This window comes from Podarcis cretensis, assembly GCF_951804945.1.
Source record: "Podarcis cretensis genome assembly, chromosome: 15".
Lineage (NCBI taxonomy): Eukaryota > Metazoa > Chordata > Lepidosauria > Squamata > Lacertidae > Podarcis > Podarcis cretensis.
In genome coordinates this window covers 2,963,943-2,980,357 of record NC_137185.1, presented here as the reverse complement: position 1 = coordinate 2,980,357, position 16,415 = coordinate 2,963,943, and the positions used below count along the sequence as shown (strand labels likewise).

The 16,415-nt window shown below is 51.1% G+C and overlaps 2 protein-coding genes across 2 annotated transcripts in view; one reads left to right on the top strand and one right to left on the bottom strand.

The window, feature by feature from the left end:
• The first annotated feature begins 1,825 nt into the window (after positions 1 to 1,825).
• CENPV (centromere protein V) lies at positions 1,826 to 9,865 on the top strand. The gene is made up of 5 exons (XM_079955884.1): positions 1,826 to 2,123; positions 4,104 to 4,202; positions 6,062 to 6,131; positions 7,830 to 7,944; positions 9,590 to 9,865. Exons 1-5 carry the CDS (start codon positions 1,849 to 1,851, stop codon positions 9,712 to 9,714), a joined length of 684 nt encoding a protein of 227 aa, XP_079812010.1. The 5' UTR covers positions 1,826 to 1,848; the 3' UTR covers positions 9,715 to 9,865.
• A 1,679-nt stretch (positions 9,866 to 11,544) lies between these two features.
• PIGL (phosphatidylinositol glycan anchor biosynthesis class L) overlaps positions 11,545 to 16,415 on the bottom strand; it is a 44,404-nt gene continuing 39,533 nt past the window's right edge. Inside the window, exons 6-7 of the mRNA XM_079955869.1 lie at positions 13,523 to 13,656; positions 11,545 to 12,046 (exon numbers count right to left, since the gene is read on the bottom strand). Coding sequence (XP_079811995.1) covers positions 11,948 to 12,046; positions 13,523 to 13,656 — 233 coding nt within the window. The 3' untranslated portion in view covers positions 11,545 to 11,947. The remainder of the gene's footprint in view (positions 12,047 to 13,522; positions 13,657 to 16,415) is intronic.

The following is a 16,415-nucleotide window of genomic DNA, read 5'->3' as shown; positions in this document are numbered from 1 at the left end:
TGCATGTTTTGCAGTCCGGGGGCCACATCTCCTCTTGAGCAACCTTTCAGGGGCCATGTGGCAATGGTGGTTGGGACCAGAGACAGAAATGGAAAGAGCAAAATGGTTACAGGGGCTGGAGCAATTCCCCTGTGGGAATGTTTGCAGTGTTGAGGACTGCTTAGTTTAAAAGAAGGGGAGAGAGCATTTTTAAGCCCAAGGGCCACACTCCTCTGTGAGCAACCTTATGGGGGCCACATATGCATGGTGGGCAGGGCCGCAGGAGACAAAGGAGGTGGAGCAAGAAATGTTAATTTCACCTTGCCAGCTCATTGCTTCACACTCACATCCTTCCCTATCCTCTGTTAGGCAGGCATGATCAAGGATAGGTTACAAAGTCAGGCCTGTGAGGGGTGTGGCCTGGAGAGAGTCCTGAGGGCCAGAGGGAGAGACTTGAAGGGCCACATTCACCCTGCACCCAGGCCTGAGGTTCCCAGCTGCATCCCCTTCAAAGGCAAGACCCATCTGGCTTCATCCTCAGCAATTGCCTGATCCCTCAAATGCCATCAGCCTAAGAAAAACCTCCACATCCAGCCAAAGTATACCAGATTCTGGAGAATGAACCCTGAAGGGAGAGTTGGGGCCTTGCTACTCTGTTTGTGTGGGTTTCCAGGACGAATGTGTCCAGCAGAAGCAGGATGCATCTGCTTGACAAGGCATGTACCCTCTTTGCATAATGGAATACCAGAAAGGTTGCTTTGAATATGTGGCGTCCCCATAATGGAATGACAGCTCAATGGTCTCCAATCGGATGAATCTAGGAAACCGTCAAGCCAATAGCCCTTGTTGTTACCCAGCAGCTGGTATTCAGGTATAGACTGCCTCTGACCCTGGAGGCTCATAAGAATGTAAGAGCCTGGCTGCAGGATCAGTCCTAACTGCCCCCCCCCCACTAAATGCAGGCTTCTGTGGCTTCAGCCACTAGGCACTGGTTTCCTTTCTCCCCTTTGCTTAGCACTAGTTCGAATCCCCGCAACGGGGTGAGCTCCCATTGCTCAGTCCCTGCTCCTGCCAACCTAGCAGTTCAGAAGCACGTCAAAGTGCAAGTAGATAAATAGGTACCGCTCTGGCGGGAAGGTAAACAGCGTTTCCATGCACTGCTCTGGTTCGCCAGAAGCGGCTTAGTCCTGCTGGCCACATGACCCGGAAGCTGTACGCCAGCTCCCTCGACCAATAAAGCGAGATGAGCGCCACAACCCCCGAGTCGGCCACGACTGGACCTCATGGTCAGGGGTCCCTTTGCCTTTATTTTTTAAAATATATTTTAAAATTTCCATTTTATCATGTATATTAAAAAGGGAGCAGATGAAAGTAAATAATGGAAAAAGAGAACTACGAAATAGGCACATAGAATGAGTGCAGTTGCACACGGGTTAAAATAACAGAGCACAAGCACAGAAGAACACCAGCGTTATCCGAGTATAAAGTTTAGTTCCAGATTCAAAAGTTTTGCCAGGAAGATGACGGTTCTGCTGTACATGTAAGAAAATAAAAATACCAGATCATATAAGAAGTGTCTGGAAGTTCTAATCCCGGTGCAAGAAACGTCGGCAGCTGGTGCTCGGGTGAAAAGTATAGTTATGATTACAGGTCGATCCGCGTCTCAAGGCCTTTTGCGCTTTTTTGCTCCAGCCTTGGCATTTTGGAAAGGGCATCTCCGAAGGAGCCCCCCCTTTCCCCCCTCCCCATAGTTCCTCCTCCACGTGGCTCCTCGCCGGAGGCGCTGGCACAGCTCTGGAGCGCCCCCGGGCGGCCGAGGCGGCGAGCGCAAGAGGGGCGGCGTGGCGAGGAGAGGGGGGAAAAGGAGCTATGGGGAAGGCGAAGAGGACCCCGGCGACGCGCAAAGGCCCCCAGTCCGGCGGCAGGAAAGCTCCCGCGCCGCCTCCGCCGGCCCCGATCCCCTCTTCCCCCCGGGATCGCGCCTCCTCCAAAGGCAAGGCGACCCCCGCCGCCCCCGCCGCCGCCGCCCCCCCGGAGGAGCTGTGCGCCCTGGCGCTGGGGGCGCAGAAGGAGCGCTGGCTGCAGTTCCAGAAGCGCCAGCGGGTGAGCTGCGAGGAGGCGGCCCGGCTCTTGCTGGACACCTTGTGAGTAAGGAGCAGGAGGCGAGGATGGAGGGGAGGGGGGCCCGATCCGGGACACGCCCCCGCCCACCTGTGCAACCTGCTTTCCCCTTTTGCTCCCGTGCATCGAAAGCTCCATTCGCCACCGCCGCCGCCGTCCTTTTGGGGGAAGCGTCTTGTTTTTGCACCTGCTGGAGCGCCCGACCTTTTTTTGGGGGGGGGGGCGTCTTCCTGCAAATGCAAGGTGGATGCCCCACCCTTCCAAACGAAGCCCCTCGCCCCCATAGAATCGTAGAGGTGGAAGAAGAGTGCTTTATTTTTCAGGATGTTTTTTTTAATGTAGGAGTGGGGATTCCCAGCTCCTCCAAGGCTGCTGTCCTAACAGCACTTACCCGGGAGTAAGTCCAATGGAATACAATGGGAGCTTAAGAAGCTGTCTTCCTAGAACATGGGTAGGCAAACTAAGGCCCAGGGGCCGGATCCGACCCAATCGCCTTCTCAGTCTGGCCCACGGACGTTCCAGGAATCAGCGTGTTTTTACATGAGTAGAATATGTCCTTTTATTTAAAATGCACCTCTGGGTTATTTGTGGGGCCTGCCTGGTGTTTTTACACAAGTAGAATGTGTCCTTTTGAATGTGGGGCATAGGAATTCATTCATCCCCCCCCCCTCAAAATATAGTCTGGTCCCCCACAAGGTCTGAGGGACAGTGGACTGGCCCCCTGCTGAAAATTTTTGTTGACCCCGTCCTAGAATCATGGAGTCCATACGGGAATTGAACCTGCAACCTTGGAGCTAAACCAGCTGAGCTCTCCAGGCATACTTCTGCTGAATCAGCCCATTGATCAGTATCGTCTAAACTGATTGGCAGGTTCTGTCCAGGATCTCAGACAGGACTTTCCTTTTCCCAGTTTTGCCTGGCAATTGTGGGAACTGAACCTGGGACCTGACTCAGACCAAGGTGGCTTCTAGTGTTCCTGCTTCAACCCTTTATTCGGAACCATGAGGGCTAGGATCTTACTTTGCTTTTATGGATAGGGCCACAACTGTATGACAGAGCGCAAGGTTTGCATGCAGAAGGCCCCATATTCAATCCCAGGCAGCTCCTAATAGCACTGGGAAAGATGGACCAGGCCTGAGTTGGTATAAAGGCAGCTTTTTAGGTTCTTAACTAGTTTGCTATTGGCCAATAGATGTGGAAGGCCTGACTTCAAATCCCTCTTCCTTTAAGAAGCTCACCGGATGGCAGTGGCTCTGGAAATGTTGCTTATTGATGGATTGCATATATTTCCCACCTTTCCCTGCAAGGTGACGTACATGGGTCTCCTTTTCTTCCTTTAATCCCCTCAACCACCCTGTGAGGTTGGTTAGGCTGAGAGGCAGTGTGACTGGCCCAAGGTCACGCCCAGTGAGCTTCATAGCCAAGTGGAGATTTGAACCCAGGTCTTTCCCGGATCCTAGCATGACACTCTAACCATTACACCACCAGCAGCTCTCTTTTCCTCCCCAGTGAGAGATACAAAGTTCATCTTCTGCAATTTCGCTGCTTCCAGAAATGGTAAACATTGTATTTTTCACTCTATAAGACGCACCCGACCATAAGACGCACCTAGTTTTAGAAGAGGAGAACAGGGGAAAAAAAATTCTCTCCCTCTCTGCTCAGCGCCTCTCTAGCAAAGCGGGAGGAGAAACGGAAGGGGCTCTGTTTCTCCTCCCGCATCGCTGAAGGGGTGCTGCGCAGAGAGGGAGAGAATTTATTTTTTTCTGTTCTCCTCCTCTAAAACTAGCAGCACCTTTCCAGCGAAGCGAAGCTTCAACGAAAGCTGCGCAGCCTGCATTCGCTCTCTAAGACGCACACACATTTCCCCTTACTTTTTAGGAGGGGAAAAGTGCGTCTTATAGAGTGAAAAATACGGTAGTTGGCCAGCAAGGCAAAAGTGCATTGATTCAGACCTCGAAGGAGCATTAACAAATCTCTGTTCTTTCCCCTCTCTCTCCCTCTAGCGAGTACCAAGGGCTGGTGAAGCACACAGGGGGCTGTCACTGTGGGGCTGTACGCTTTGAGGTCTGGGCATCGGCCGACCTCCACGTCTTTGATTGCAAGTGAGTGTCATCCACAGTCCCTCTCCACCGACCCTTCCCACTTTGAGGGGGGTTTACGGAAAGCGTTCAGAAAGCACACCAACACACAGCGAGTTCATGGGCATAGCAGCATGGTCAAACACAAGAGCTGCTCTTTCAGAGAACTGTTCCTGGAATGTGGCGCTTTTGCCCACAGTCCCAGTCTCATGCACTCACATGTCCAGAGTTTGTTTTGTTTCCCTGACATTTATACCTTGTGAAACAAATACCCCCCCCCCGGAGCGTGTTGGACCAGCGGCGTAGCGTGGGTTGTCAGCACCCGGGGCAAGGCAAGTAATTTGCGCTCCCTAACCCGGGGCAAGGCAAGTAATTTGCGCCCCCTAACCTGGGGCAAGGCAAGTAATTTGTGCCCCCTAACCCGGGGCAAGGCAAGTAATTTGCGCCCCTAACCTGCCGCCGCTGCCAGCTTCTTCTTGCTGCTGCCTGGGCTGGTCGGGTGTGGTTCTCTCCCGTGCTCAGCGCTGCGCTGGGCGGCCGCTGCACTGTCCCTCCCCCAGATAGTCCCTCCCTCGCTCTCTCTCCGCTCCGCACCGCAACGCACGCCTGGCACCCTCCCCCTCCACAGTGGGCGGCGACCCGGCAGCTCGGATCGGATTCACACAGCCAGCACTGCAGTGAGAGAGAGTGAGTGAGCCAGGTAGGGGCAGAGAGTTGCGAGTGCGAGCGCCCCCCCCCAAATGTTGCGGCTGGCCCCCCCTGCACCCCCCACCCTACGCCACTGTGTTGGACATCGTGCCCATGGGGAACTGATGCTCAAGAATTAGCGATCCTTTCCAAAAGGGTTTTTCAAAAATCTGTTTCACTAAAACAGAAAAAGAATGTAGAACTCGCAAAGCAGTAGCATAAATGGGTGCAAAAACCAAAGTAAAAACAGGAGCTCAGGGAATTCAGAGAGATTAAAACAGGATTCAATCTTGGGAGTCAAAGTAATCCTGGGCAAAAAGGTAAGTCTGCAGAAAGCATCTGCAGCAAATGGTGGTTGTTGCACCATATATGGCAGCAGGAAGGGCATCCCATAATATTGAGGGCAACTGCAGAAAACGCCCCTTTTTGGGTCACTGGCCTATGATATTCCGTAGGGCGTGGTGCTGCAAATAGAATTTCTTCAGATGATCCTTTTTTGCTCTGCAGGCCAGGTCTTTATCAGGATCTACTTCTTGGGCCAAATTTGAGAGTTGGGTTGCCCACCTGTCCAAATCCCTTTTGCTTTGCAAGTCTCCCCATGCTCCCTCTTTAAGCCCCTGATCTTGAAGGCTTAAAAGGGATCTCTGGGAGACTCACAAAGTGTTGTGAAAGTATCTCCCTCCTTTAGGTCCCCAAACTCATGGGCTTCAAAGGGAAGTGTGGGGAGACTTGGAAAAAGCTCTGCAAGTTTCCTCCCAAGATCTGAGACAAAGAGGGAGGGAGAGAGACTTGCAAAGTTTCCCCAGCTACTCTGGGCGGCTTCCCATCAAGTGTTAAAAACAATACAGCATAAAAATATTCAAGTCTCTGGAGGCTCAAATAGGAGCACATGAGCTGTTTTAAATGCTTTGCAAAAGCCTCTTTGTGCACAACATACTTCAAAGGGCCTCTTTGCAAAGGGCTATAAATCCCTTCTTGGCTGATGAGGGAATTAAATCCTGCTGTCTCGACAGTGTGATCTTGTTCCCTACTGGGACATAAATCTAATGCAGAATTAAACCCTGCCTTCCCACTCGTCAGCAGAGGAGTGGGTGGGCGTGGTTTGATCCTGCGGGACTATATGGGCGTGGGGGGCAGGTGGCCTTTCAAGTAACTTAGTCCTGACTTCTTTAATCTTTCTCTCCTGCCTTTTCCAGTTGTAGCATCTGTGTGAAGAAGCAAAACAAGCACTTCATCGTTCCTGCCTCGCACTTCAAGTTGCTGAAGGTAGGTTTGGCGAGTTGGGGAGGGTGCGCCTGACAGCTGCACAACACCCCCAGACTGCAAAGACAGGCCTGGATTCACCCTTTCTCCTTATTCTGCCCATCTCCTTTCCCAGTTGCAATGGTGATCATACCCTTGCTTTTTCCAAGCAGGACTTTGCTTTGCCCTTTGACCTCTCTGGCTGCAAAACAACTCGCACAGAAACTTGGCTGCCAATCTAGATAAAAGTTGACGCCTCGGCTCTTGCCTTTGGCAATGAAGGCAGCAAGCAGCTGCTGTTCCAGGCCTGGGGGAGCCTCTGGCTGCACCCCAGATGTCCCAAGGCCCCAGCTCCCAGTGGAATGATGGGAGTTGGCAGCCCAGCAACATCTGAAGGACTGCTGGACTATTCCCAAAGCCAGATTCTCTCCCTCCACCTGCGATGATGGGATCCTTTCTTTTATTTTATGATATCTCTGGCACTGCTGCCATTTGCAGAAATCTCAAAGGGGTTTTCAAGGGAACAAACACGTATTAAAACAGTTTAAATGAAGAGAAACGGAACGACGGAAAACAAAAAGGCAAAGGTCAAGAGGAGGGGCTGGTCAGATCAGGATGCTGAAGAGGCTGGAGGAGTTGCCAGCTGATGACCCCAGAGAGGGACCCAGTGGGTGAAGGGGGGGTTGAGGGCATTCCAGAGCGTGGAGGGAGCCACCCCAAAGCATGCCCTGCTTTCCTATAGCCAGCAGGTGACAATCCATAGGTCACAGCTTCTATCAGCAAGCTCTCCTTCTGATGATCCTGTATAGGGGAAGGTAGCCCTACAGGTAAGCTGGTCCTGAGTCGTTCAGGAAATTGTATGCTAATGCATAAGGAGAGACCTGCTGGACTCAGCTAGTCCAGCACAATCGTAGAGGTGGAAGGGACCCTGGGAGTCATTTAGTCCACCCACTGCAATGCAGTACTCTCAGCTAAAGTGACTGGGAGTGGCCGCTGGGACCACATAACACCGGTCCTGAGAGATCTGCATTGGCTCCCAGTACGTTTCCAAGCACAATTCAAAGTGTTGATGCTGACCTTGAAACCCCCATCGTTCTGCCCGGACACTGAGATCCAGCACCGAGGGCCTTCTGGCGGTTCCCTCATTGCGAGAAGTGAGGTTACAGGGAACCAGATAAGAGGGCCTTCTCGGTAGTGGCGCCTGCCCTGTGGAACGCCTTCCCACCTGATGTGAAGGAAATAAGCAGCTATCTTATCTTTAAAGACATCTGAAGGCAGCCCTGCTTAGGGAAGTTTTTAATATTTATTGTTGTATTGTTTTTAACACTTGATTGGGAGCTGCCCAGAGTGGCTGGGGAAACTCAGCCAGATGGGCGGGGTATAAATAATAAATTATTATTATTATTATTATAAAGCATCCCTGGCAGAGAGCTATCTAACCTCTGCTCAGAAACCTCCAAGGAAGGGGAGTCCAGCATCTCCTGGGGGAGACCGTTCCACTATCGAATGGGTCTTCCTGGCTGCTGAATTCTGCACCAGCTGTGGCTTCCTTGGCCAGCCTCAAGGGCAGGCTCACAAAGAGTGCCCTGCAGGGATCCGACCTTACAAGCTGGTTTGTGGAGTGCACGGCGCTCATTGGCGCAAAGCGCTTTGGGCGCCTCGGGAAAAGCACCTTGTCTAGAAAGGCTTAAGTGTCATGCTGTTGTCGTCCTTTTCGCCAAGGGTGCCGACAGCCTCGCCACTTACACCTTCAACACCCACTGCGCCCAGCACACCTTCTGCAAGACATGCGGTGTCCAGAGCTTCTACACGCCCCGCTCCAACCCAGACGGCTACGGTAGGGAGTTGTCCATGGGGGGCCTGAGGCTTGAAGAGGGTGGCGGGGTGTGTGTGGCGGGAGTCTTCCTTGGTTTGCTGCTTTTGTACAGCTTCCCCCTCCCAATGCAACTGATAGTGTTACATTGCAGCTTGGGGTTCCAGCTACCCTTTCCCAGTATACTCCATTCCAATTGCCCTCCTTCACTCCCAAACAGACAAGTCAGCATTCTGTGGCTGCTGAAGACCCCAATAAGGTGCTTTTAGGGGTGTTTTGAACCAGTGAGAGTTCTTTCCTTAAAGACTTCTGTACTCCTGCAAAACTGGAGGGTTCTCCCAAGCCTGACAATATCTCCATCCTGCGTACGGATGGTGCCCTTTTGACTATGTAAGAAGCGGCGCTTGGAGAATTGAGCCTGCTGTCAAGTGGAGGACCTGTGGCCCCTGAAAGGTTGTTGGACTCCAACTCACATAATCTCTGTTGGTTGGCCATGATGGTTGTGGGCTGATGGGAGTCGGAGTCAGGGCCGGATTTAGGTTTGATAAGGCCCTAAGCTACTGAAGGGATGCGGGTGGTGCTGTGGGTTAAACCACAGAGCCTAGGACTTGCCGATCAAAAGGTCAGCGGTTCGAATCCTCACAACGGGGTGAGCTCCCGTTGCTCGGTCCCTGCTCCTGCCAACCTAGCAGTTTGAAAGCATGTCAAAGTGCAAGTAGATAAATAGGTACCGCTCTGGCAGGAAGGTAAACAGCGTTTCTGTGCGCTGCTCTGGTTCGCCATAAGCGGCTTAGTCCTGCTGGCCACATGACCCGGAAGCTGTACGCCGGCCCCCTCGGTCAATAAAGCGAGATGAGCGCCGCAACCCGAGTCAGCCACGACTGGACCTAATGGTCAGGGGTCCCTTTACCCTTTACCTTTTAAGCTACTGAAGGTAATGGGAGCCCTTTATATGTCTAGCTGTCCTTTGTCAACAACAAATTGTCACTGCTTTTTTTGTTGAATATATGCTGTATGGTAATTTGTGGACCTAATAGGTATCTAAAGCCATTTGCACATAACAAATAGGTGCCTGCACAACACAAAACACTGTTGCTGTATGTAGGTTTTATTTTATTTGTTTTTTATCTTATATTTTGGAAATGTACATCCAGTTTTTACCCCCTTTAAATTTTTTGGAGGAGAGTGGGGCCCTAAGCTATAGCTTGTTTAGCTTATACGTAAATCCGGCATGTACAGTGGTGCCTCGCAAGACGAAAATAATTCGTTCCACAAGTCTCTTCGTCTTGCGGTTTTTTCGTCTTGCGAAGCACCCCTATTAGCGGCTTAGCAGATTAGCGCTATTAGCGGCTTAGCGGCTATTAGCGGCTAAGCGGCTATTAGCGGCTTAGAAAAGGGGGGGGGGACTTGCAAGACGTTTTCGCCTTGCAAAGCAAGCCCATAGGGAAATTTGTCTTGTGAAGCGCCTCGAAAAACGGAAAACCCTTTCGTCTAGCGGGTTTTTCGTCTTGCGAGGCATTCGTCTTGCAGGGCACCACTGTAAATCGGAGTCTAGCAGCATCTGTAGAGCCCCAGCTTCACCATACCTGGGACAAAAACACAAGAGTTCAGGGGACGATCGCTAGGAATCCTAGAGCATTGCCTGATGAAGCTTGTCTCCTTCTCTCAGGAATAGCTCCGCACTGCCTGGACGAGGGGACAGTCAGCAGCGTCACCATAGAGGCCATCAACGGCAAGGAATGGGAGAAGGCTGTGAAGGGACACCCCACCATCAGGAGTATGTCCAAAGAGTGACCCAGCCCGTTCTAGTAGGGCAGCAGCCCCCGAGGCTGGTCATTCTCAACACACACACCCCATAGCCCATCTGTCCTGGATCACTGAGAGAGAGATCGATCTCCGTTTCAAATACCTTTGGGAAATAAAACTTGTATTTTTGTAAAAGAAACCACTCTCTGCTGCATACTCTCTGACCCGGAAGCTCAATGGAACAGAAGGGATCTTCAGGTTTGCTGCCGGCCAGTGTAGACAATACTGAGCTACGCAAACTTAAATCCAAGGAAGTTTCCTACATTCTTTGGTGTGCCTTGTGGAAATACACAGGAACCAGATGGTCTTGAAAGCCCTACACTGGCTTCCAGTGGCCTTCTCGGTGGTGGCACCTGCCCTGTGGAACTCCCTCCCACCTGATGTCAAAGAAAAAAATAACTACTAAACTTTTAGAAGGCATCTGAAGGTAGCCCTGTTTAGGGAAGCTTTTAATGTTTAATAGGTTATTGTATTTTAGTGTTTTGTTGTTTTGTTGGAAGCCGCCCAGAGTGGCTGGGGAAACCCAGCCAGATGGGCAGGGTATAAATAATAAATTTATTATTATTATTACTGGACCTTGGGACTCCATAAGGCAAAAGTGGAGGCTGAAATCAGTGAGAGACTTGAGGCACATGCTGCGTGTGAGGACATTGATATAAATAAGGGAGCCTCTCAAATAATGTAGTGGCATTTGGGGTTGCTTGAAGGCCAGGTCCTCAGTCTGGCTCCTGCCATCTTAGTGAGTTAAAATCATGTCTGCTTTATCACATTTTCATCTATTTATTTACAGACTAGCTAAACATTGGTTTGCATTCTTACCCCACCCTTCCGCAGGTGACATACCTGATTCTCCTTCACATTTTCTCATCGCCACAACCTTGCGAGGTAGACCGGGCCAAGAGACACAGCAGATGGTCAGAGGCCACCCAGGGGGAGGGAAAGCCTCCTAGCTGAGTGGGATTTGAACTCGGGTCTCTCCCACTCTAGCGACAACAACAACAACAACAACAACAACAACAACAACAATAATAATAATAATTTATATCCTGCCCTCCCTGGCCAGAGCCGGGCTCAGGGCAGCTAACACCAATAAAATCACAGTAAAAACATAACGGGGGGGGGAGACACACCCAATTTAAAATACAGTTTAAAATGCAATTTAAAATGCAGCCTCATTTTAAAAGTAGCCGATAGATCAAGACCATAAGGGGAGGGAAACATAAGGGTCAGACTGAATCCAAACCAAAGGCCAAGCGGAACAGCTCTGTCTTGCAGGCCCTGTGGAAAGATGTCAAGCCCTGCAGGGCCCTAGTCTCTTGTGACAGAGCCTTCCGCCAGATCGGGGCCACAGCTGAAAAAGCCTTGGCTTTGGTTGAGACCACTCTAACCACCTTGCGACCTGGGACCTCCAAAATGTTGTAATTTGTGGACCTTAAGGTCCTCCGTGGGGCACACCAGGAGAGGCGGTCCTGTAGGTACGAGGGTCCTAGGCGGCATTATACCACACCCGGCTCTATAAACACATTTTGGGGAACCTTCAGCCCTCCACAGGGCTGTTGCTTGGCCTCAGGTGTTGGGGATGATGGGAGTTGGGAGTCCAAAGACATCTAGAAAGCACTACATATCCCATCCAAGAAGTTCAGCGCACAAAAGGTGCTCCCACCTTATCCCCACGTGAGCCTGTAAGGTACGTCCGGCTGAGGATGGGCGACTGACCCAAGGCCCATCCACCAAAGTTCAAGGCAAAGAGAGGTTTGGGCTGAGTCTTCCACGCACGCCGCTTGGGACTTCACTTACTTGCCTGGGGGAGGCCGCACCTTTCAGCAACTGTGTCCATTTATTGTGAAATCGCTTTGAGGTGTTTTTACAGGAAGTGGTGCATAAGTGGAATGATAAAAAGAGACTTTTGAAAAAAGATGGCACACTGTAAACATTTGCAAAGTGAAGTCATTCCAGGATAAATCCTCTCCTTCGGTGCCCATCTCTCGTATAATCTATGTTGCCTTGTAAAGTTCCGTCTCGCTCGCCTTCACAGAAACGGGCACAGATCAGCGCTTAGTTTCTCGGATATCCGTCATCTCAACCAGACTGCGTCAGCGGGATGGAAGGACCTTGTGCCCTGCTCGGCTCAGCAAGAGTTTTAAGGAGGACCTCCCTCCTCCAGCCTCTCTCGCTCCTGCCAGTCTCCCAAGCATCCTGAGAGAAAAAGGGCCCTTCCCTGTCAGAGGCTGCGAAGCGAGTTGATCACCACGTAGCGCGAGAAGAACAGGTAGAGGCGTCGGAACCAGAGGAGCTGGCTGCGGTGGCACTGCATGGCTTTCTGGAAGGACAAGAGAACAACACCCTCTTTTCAGTTTTGACTTGGGGTTAGGCCGACAGAGGAATCGGCGGGACGCCTTGGGTGAAGCAGAACTATCTCTTCCCTTGCCTGTTTGACTGCTGCCCCTGTCCTGGTTCTGTGGAACGCTTTCCCCGGTGAGGTCTGCCCAGCACCAACATTAAGATACTTCCGGCACCCGCTTAAATCCTCTCTCTTCTCCCAAGAATTTGACACAGTCCCATTTCCTTTAGTTAAAAAGGGTTTCTGGTAGGAGAGGAGAAGGAAGATCTGCCCTGGAGAGTTGCTGCCAGCCAGAGGAGACAATACAGGCCTCAACAGGCAAATCGTCTGACCTCTTCTGTTTCACACACAGTCGTACCTTGGTTTACGAACAGCTTAGTTCTCGAACGTTTAGGCTCCCGAACGCCGCAAACCCAGAAGTGAATGTTCCGGTTTTTGAACGTTCTTTGGAACCCGAACGTCCGACGGGGCTTCCACAGCTTTCGATTGGCTACAGGAAGCTCCTGCAGCCAATCAGAAGTCTCGCCTTTGTTTTCAAACATTTTTGGAAGTTGAACAGACTTCTGGATTGGATTCCATTCGAAAACCAAGGTACGACTGTACTCTTGGGGTTGGGATTCTAATACAACCTTCATCTAAATCGAGTAAGCTTTTTGCAACCCATTTCTCACATATAATCTTACAGGGGCCACATGCGGGTGGTGTGGGGGCCAGAGGCAAAATGTGGGCGGGGCCCAGGGTGTGATTTTGGCCTCTTTTGCAGTGGGCTACATTTTAGTCATTATTACGATTTATTGCATTTATATCCCTCCTCTCCTAGCGAAGGAGCGCAGGGTGCTCAAAACCAGAGGTTTCTCTCTCTCTCTGTGTCTGTCTCATGCACACAAACATACATGCACGTAATTATCTGAAGCCAGCCGCTATTACAGCTCAAGACACATCCCTGGCAGGCCAAAGCACTAGAGGAGATCACAAAACAAGGGTGATGAGAGTCATGACCTGGGGAGAATGCCAAGGGCCGGATAGAGAGGCCTGGAGGGCCACATCCATGGGCCTGAGGTTACCCACCACCTGCTCCAATGCTTCTGTCAGAAACAGCCCCACATCACCCAAATGAGGTTATGGGCCGACAAGAGTACTCAGAAGGGGGCAAAGCAAGGCTGGTGCACGGGGTGTCCTGGGGAGCACCCTAGGTCCAGATCTGACAGCTGTAGAGGGCCACATTTGGCCCCTGAGGTTCCCTGCCCTTCGTTTTGAACATGGTAGAACCAGTGTTTGCAGAAGGGCCTGTGCAGATGGCTGGTTGTCTTGGAAAGCAGCAACTCTCAAGAACCTCAAGTTCATTTTCAAGGCTGCTGGGTGGGTGGGAAGATTATTTATTATTATTATTATTATTATTATTATTATTATTGGAATGGGCTGCACTAGGAACTCTGGATATCCTATGGCTCTCACCTTGGCTAAGTCTGCATCCTTTCTTGCCAACACAATCAGGACATCCGGGCTCCAGAGGTAACTGATGGGGGCATCTAGGATGGAGATATACTTGCGGAAAAGGTTCACTGTCTCCAGGGTGAGGACTTGGCAACCTGGGTGGGGGAAACAGAGAATAAAGAGCCGTTGAAATCCAGCTAGCTTTCTGTGCTGTCTTACCTTTTACAGTGCAACCCAACACTTGTTTACTTGGCAGTAAGTTCAATGGTGTTCAGGTGGGGCTTCCAACCAGGTAAAGTGGGCAGGACGTTTTAGCCTTAGATGGGATAGTTGCAAGTGTGATAGTGAATAGTATTATTCCAATGGGTTTCTCTGGCACAGTGCTCTACTTGGAAATAAGCCCGACTGAGTTCAGTTTCTTCCTTCCTAGGATTCACACTCTGTGTCAGGTGCAAGACCAAACACCACCGCAAAAATATGCAAAGCTAGGATAACCAATAAAACCTATCAAGCTGAACTTGAGTCAGTGCTGCAGCAGCAAAAAAGGCCAATGCTATTCTGGGCTGCATCAACAGAAGTCTAGTGTCCAGATCACGGGTAGGCAAACTAATGCCCGGGGGCCGGATCCAGCCCAATCGCCTTCTAAATCCGGCCCACGGACGGTCTGGGAATCAGTGTGTTTTTAACATGAGTATTTAACATGTGTGCTTTTATTTAAGATGCACCTCTGGGTTATTTGCGGGGCATAGGAATTTATTCATTTCCCCCCAAAAAATATAGTCCGCCCCCCCCACAAGATCTGAGGGGCAGTGGACTGGCCCTCTGCTGAAAAAGTTTGCTGACCCCTGCTGAAGATGCTCTCCAAGTCATGCCTTCACCAAGCTCCAGGCGCTTTGGACTACAACTCCCAGGACGGCTGGGGCTGATGGGAGCTGTAGTCCAAGGCAGCTGGAGGACGCCAGGTCAGCAGAGGCTGCTCTAGGCTGCCAGCATCGCTGCTCCCTTGGGATGATGCGTCCCATGGCATGTCATAAGTGGACATTCCCAACAGATGGCGCTGCTTGACCCTGAACTAGCCAAATCTGACTGGGAGGTGATTTGCAAGCTCCAGGCGCTGCTTGCTGCTTTTGCTAGGATGAAAAGGGACACCCCACCTGCTCCCCTCACCCTCATTTTCCCCAGAATACCCGTCTGTGGCTGCCAGGCCATCCATACTGGGGCACTGTAAGATTTTCCCTTTGCTGCTGCAACATTCTCTGCAAATGCAACATCGTTTTCTCTTGTCTTATAGACTAAAGGTAAAGGTAAAGGTACCCCTGCCCGTATGGGCCAGTCTTGACAGACTCTAGGGTTGTGCGCCCAACTCACTCAAGAGGCCGGGGGCCAGCGCTGTCCGGAGACACTTCCGGGTCACGTGGCCAGTGTGACGAAGCTGCTCTGGCGAGCCAGAGCCGCACACGGAAACATCGTTTACCTTCCCGCCAGTAAGCGGTCCCTATTTATCTACTTGCACCCGGGGGTGCTTTCAAACTGCTAGGTTGGCAGGCGCTGGGACCGAACGACGGGAGCGCACCCCGCCGCGGGGATTCAAAACGCCGACCTTTCGATGGGCAAGCCCTAGGCGCTGAGGCTTTTACCCACAGCGCCACCCGCGTCCCGCTATATACTACTTGTATTTATAGACTACTTGGCTATTATTATTATTATTATTATTATTATTATTATTATTATTATCCTGCCTTCCCCAGCCAAGGCCTGTAAAGAAAACCTCAAAGTGGTTTACAAAAAGAATTTGTGAAACTCCCCCCCCCCAACTGTTTGAAACCTTCAGGAAAATAATTAAACTCTGCAATAAGCTAAAAGCAGCATTAAAACAAGGCCTAAACTTCGCCTAAACAATGACATTTTTGGTAGGTGGCAAAAGGGGACAGTGAAGGTGCCCGGTTGATATCAAAAGGCAGGGAGTTCCAAAGTGCAGGTGCTGCCACACTAAAAGGCCCATTTCTTACAAATGTGGATGGGCATTTTATGGCACTTGCAAGTGCACCCATTCTGCAGATCAAAGTATTGAGTGGGACTAGATTGGGTAAGGCGATCTTGCAGGTAAACTGGTCCCAAGCTGTTAAGGGCTTTATATACTAAAAGAAGCACCTTGAACTTGGCCTGGTGTAAACGACATTCAGGACTTAATAGCTCTGGGGCCAGGCCATCTGAAACACCCCGCTCAGAGCAGACACATTGAAACCAATGGATACGACTAACTTTGGTCCATTCATTCTAAGAGGTCTACTCTGATAAGAGCTGCGTGGCATCCCAGGTGAACTTCCCCTGGTCTCAAGACCAGCCTCAGAAGCCCAAGCCATGGTCTAGCCATCTGGGCATACTGCATTTTGGGGCACGAGGGACGGGGTCTTTTTCGGGCATGTGGTGGTGGCCCCACAAAGGGCTCCTCCTTGACTGGCTTCTAAGAAGGCCCTGGAATCTGTGTCAAGCTGTTTCTTAACACACGACTTGTGGCATTGTTTCAAAGTGACTGTTTCTTAATTACTCTCGTAACTTTTTGGGGGTGCTGCCTTAGCCTGTTAGGGACGCGGGTGGCGCTGCGGGTTAAACCACAGAACCTAGGACTTGCTGATCAGAAGGTCGACAGTTCGAATCCCCGCGACAGGGTGAGCTCCCGTTGCTCAGTCCCTGCTCCTGCCAACCTAGCAGTTCAAAAGCGCGTCAAAGTGTAAGTAGATAAATAGGTATGGCTCCGGTGGGAAGGTAAACGGCGTTTCCGTGCGCTGCTCTGGTTCGCCAGAAGCGGCTTAGTCATGCTGGCCACATGACCCGGAAGTTGTACACTGGCTCCCTTGGCCAATAAAGCGAGATGAGCGCCGCAACCCCAGAGTCGGTCACGACTGGACCTAAT

Coding starts and splice junctions, on each gene's coding strand:
- CENPV (XM_079955884.1), top strand. CDS start 1,849: ATGGGGAAGGCGAAGAGGACCCCGGCGACGCGCAAAGGCCCCCAGTCC. Junction 2,124..4,103: donor CGGCTCTTGCTGGACACCTT/GTGAGTAAGGAG, acceptor CTCTCCCTCTAG/CGAGTACCAAGGGCTGGTGA. Junction 4,203..6,061: donor CTCCACGTCTTTGATTGCAA/GTGAGTGTCATC, acceptor TGCCTTTTCCAG/TTGTAGCATCTGTGTGAAGA.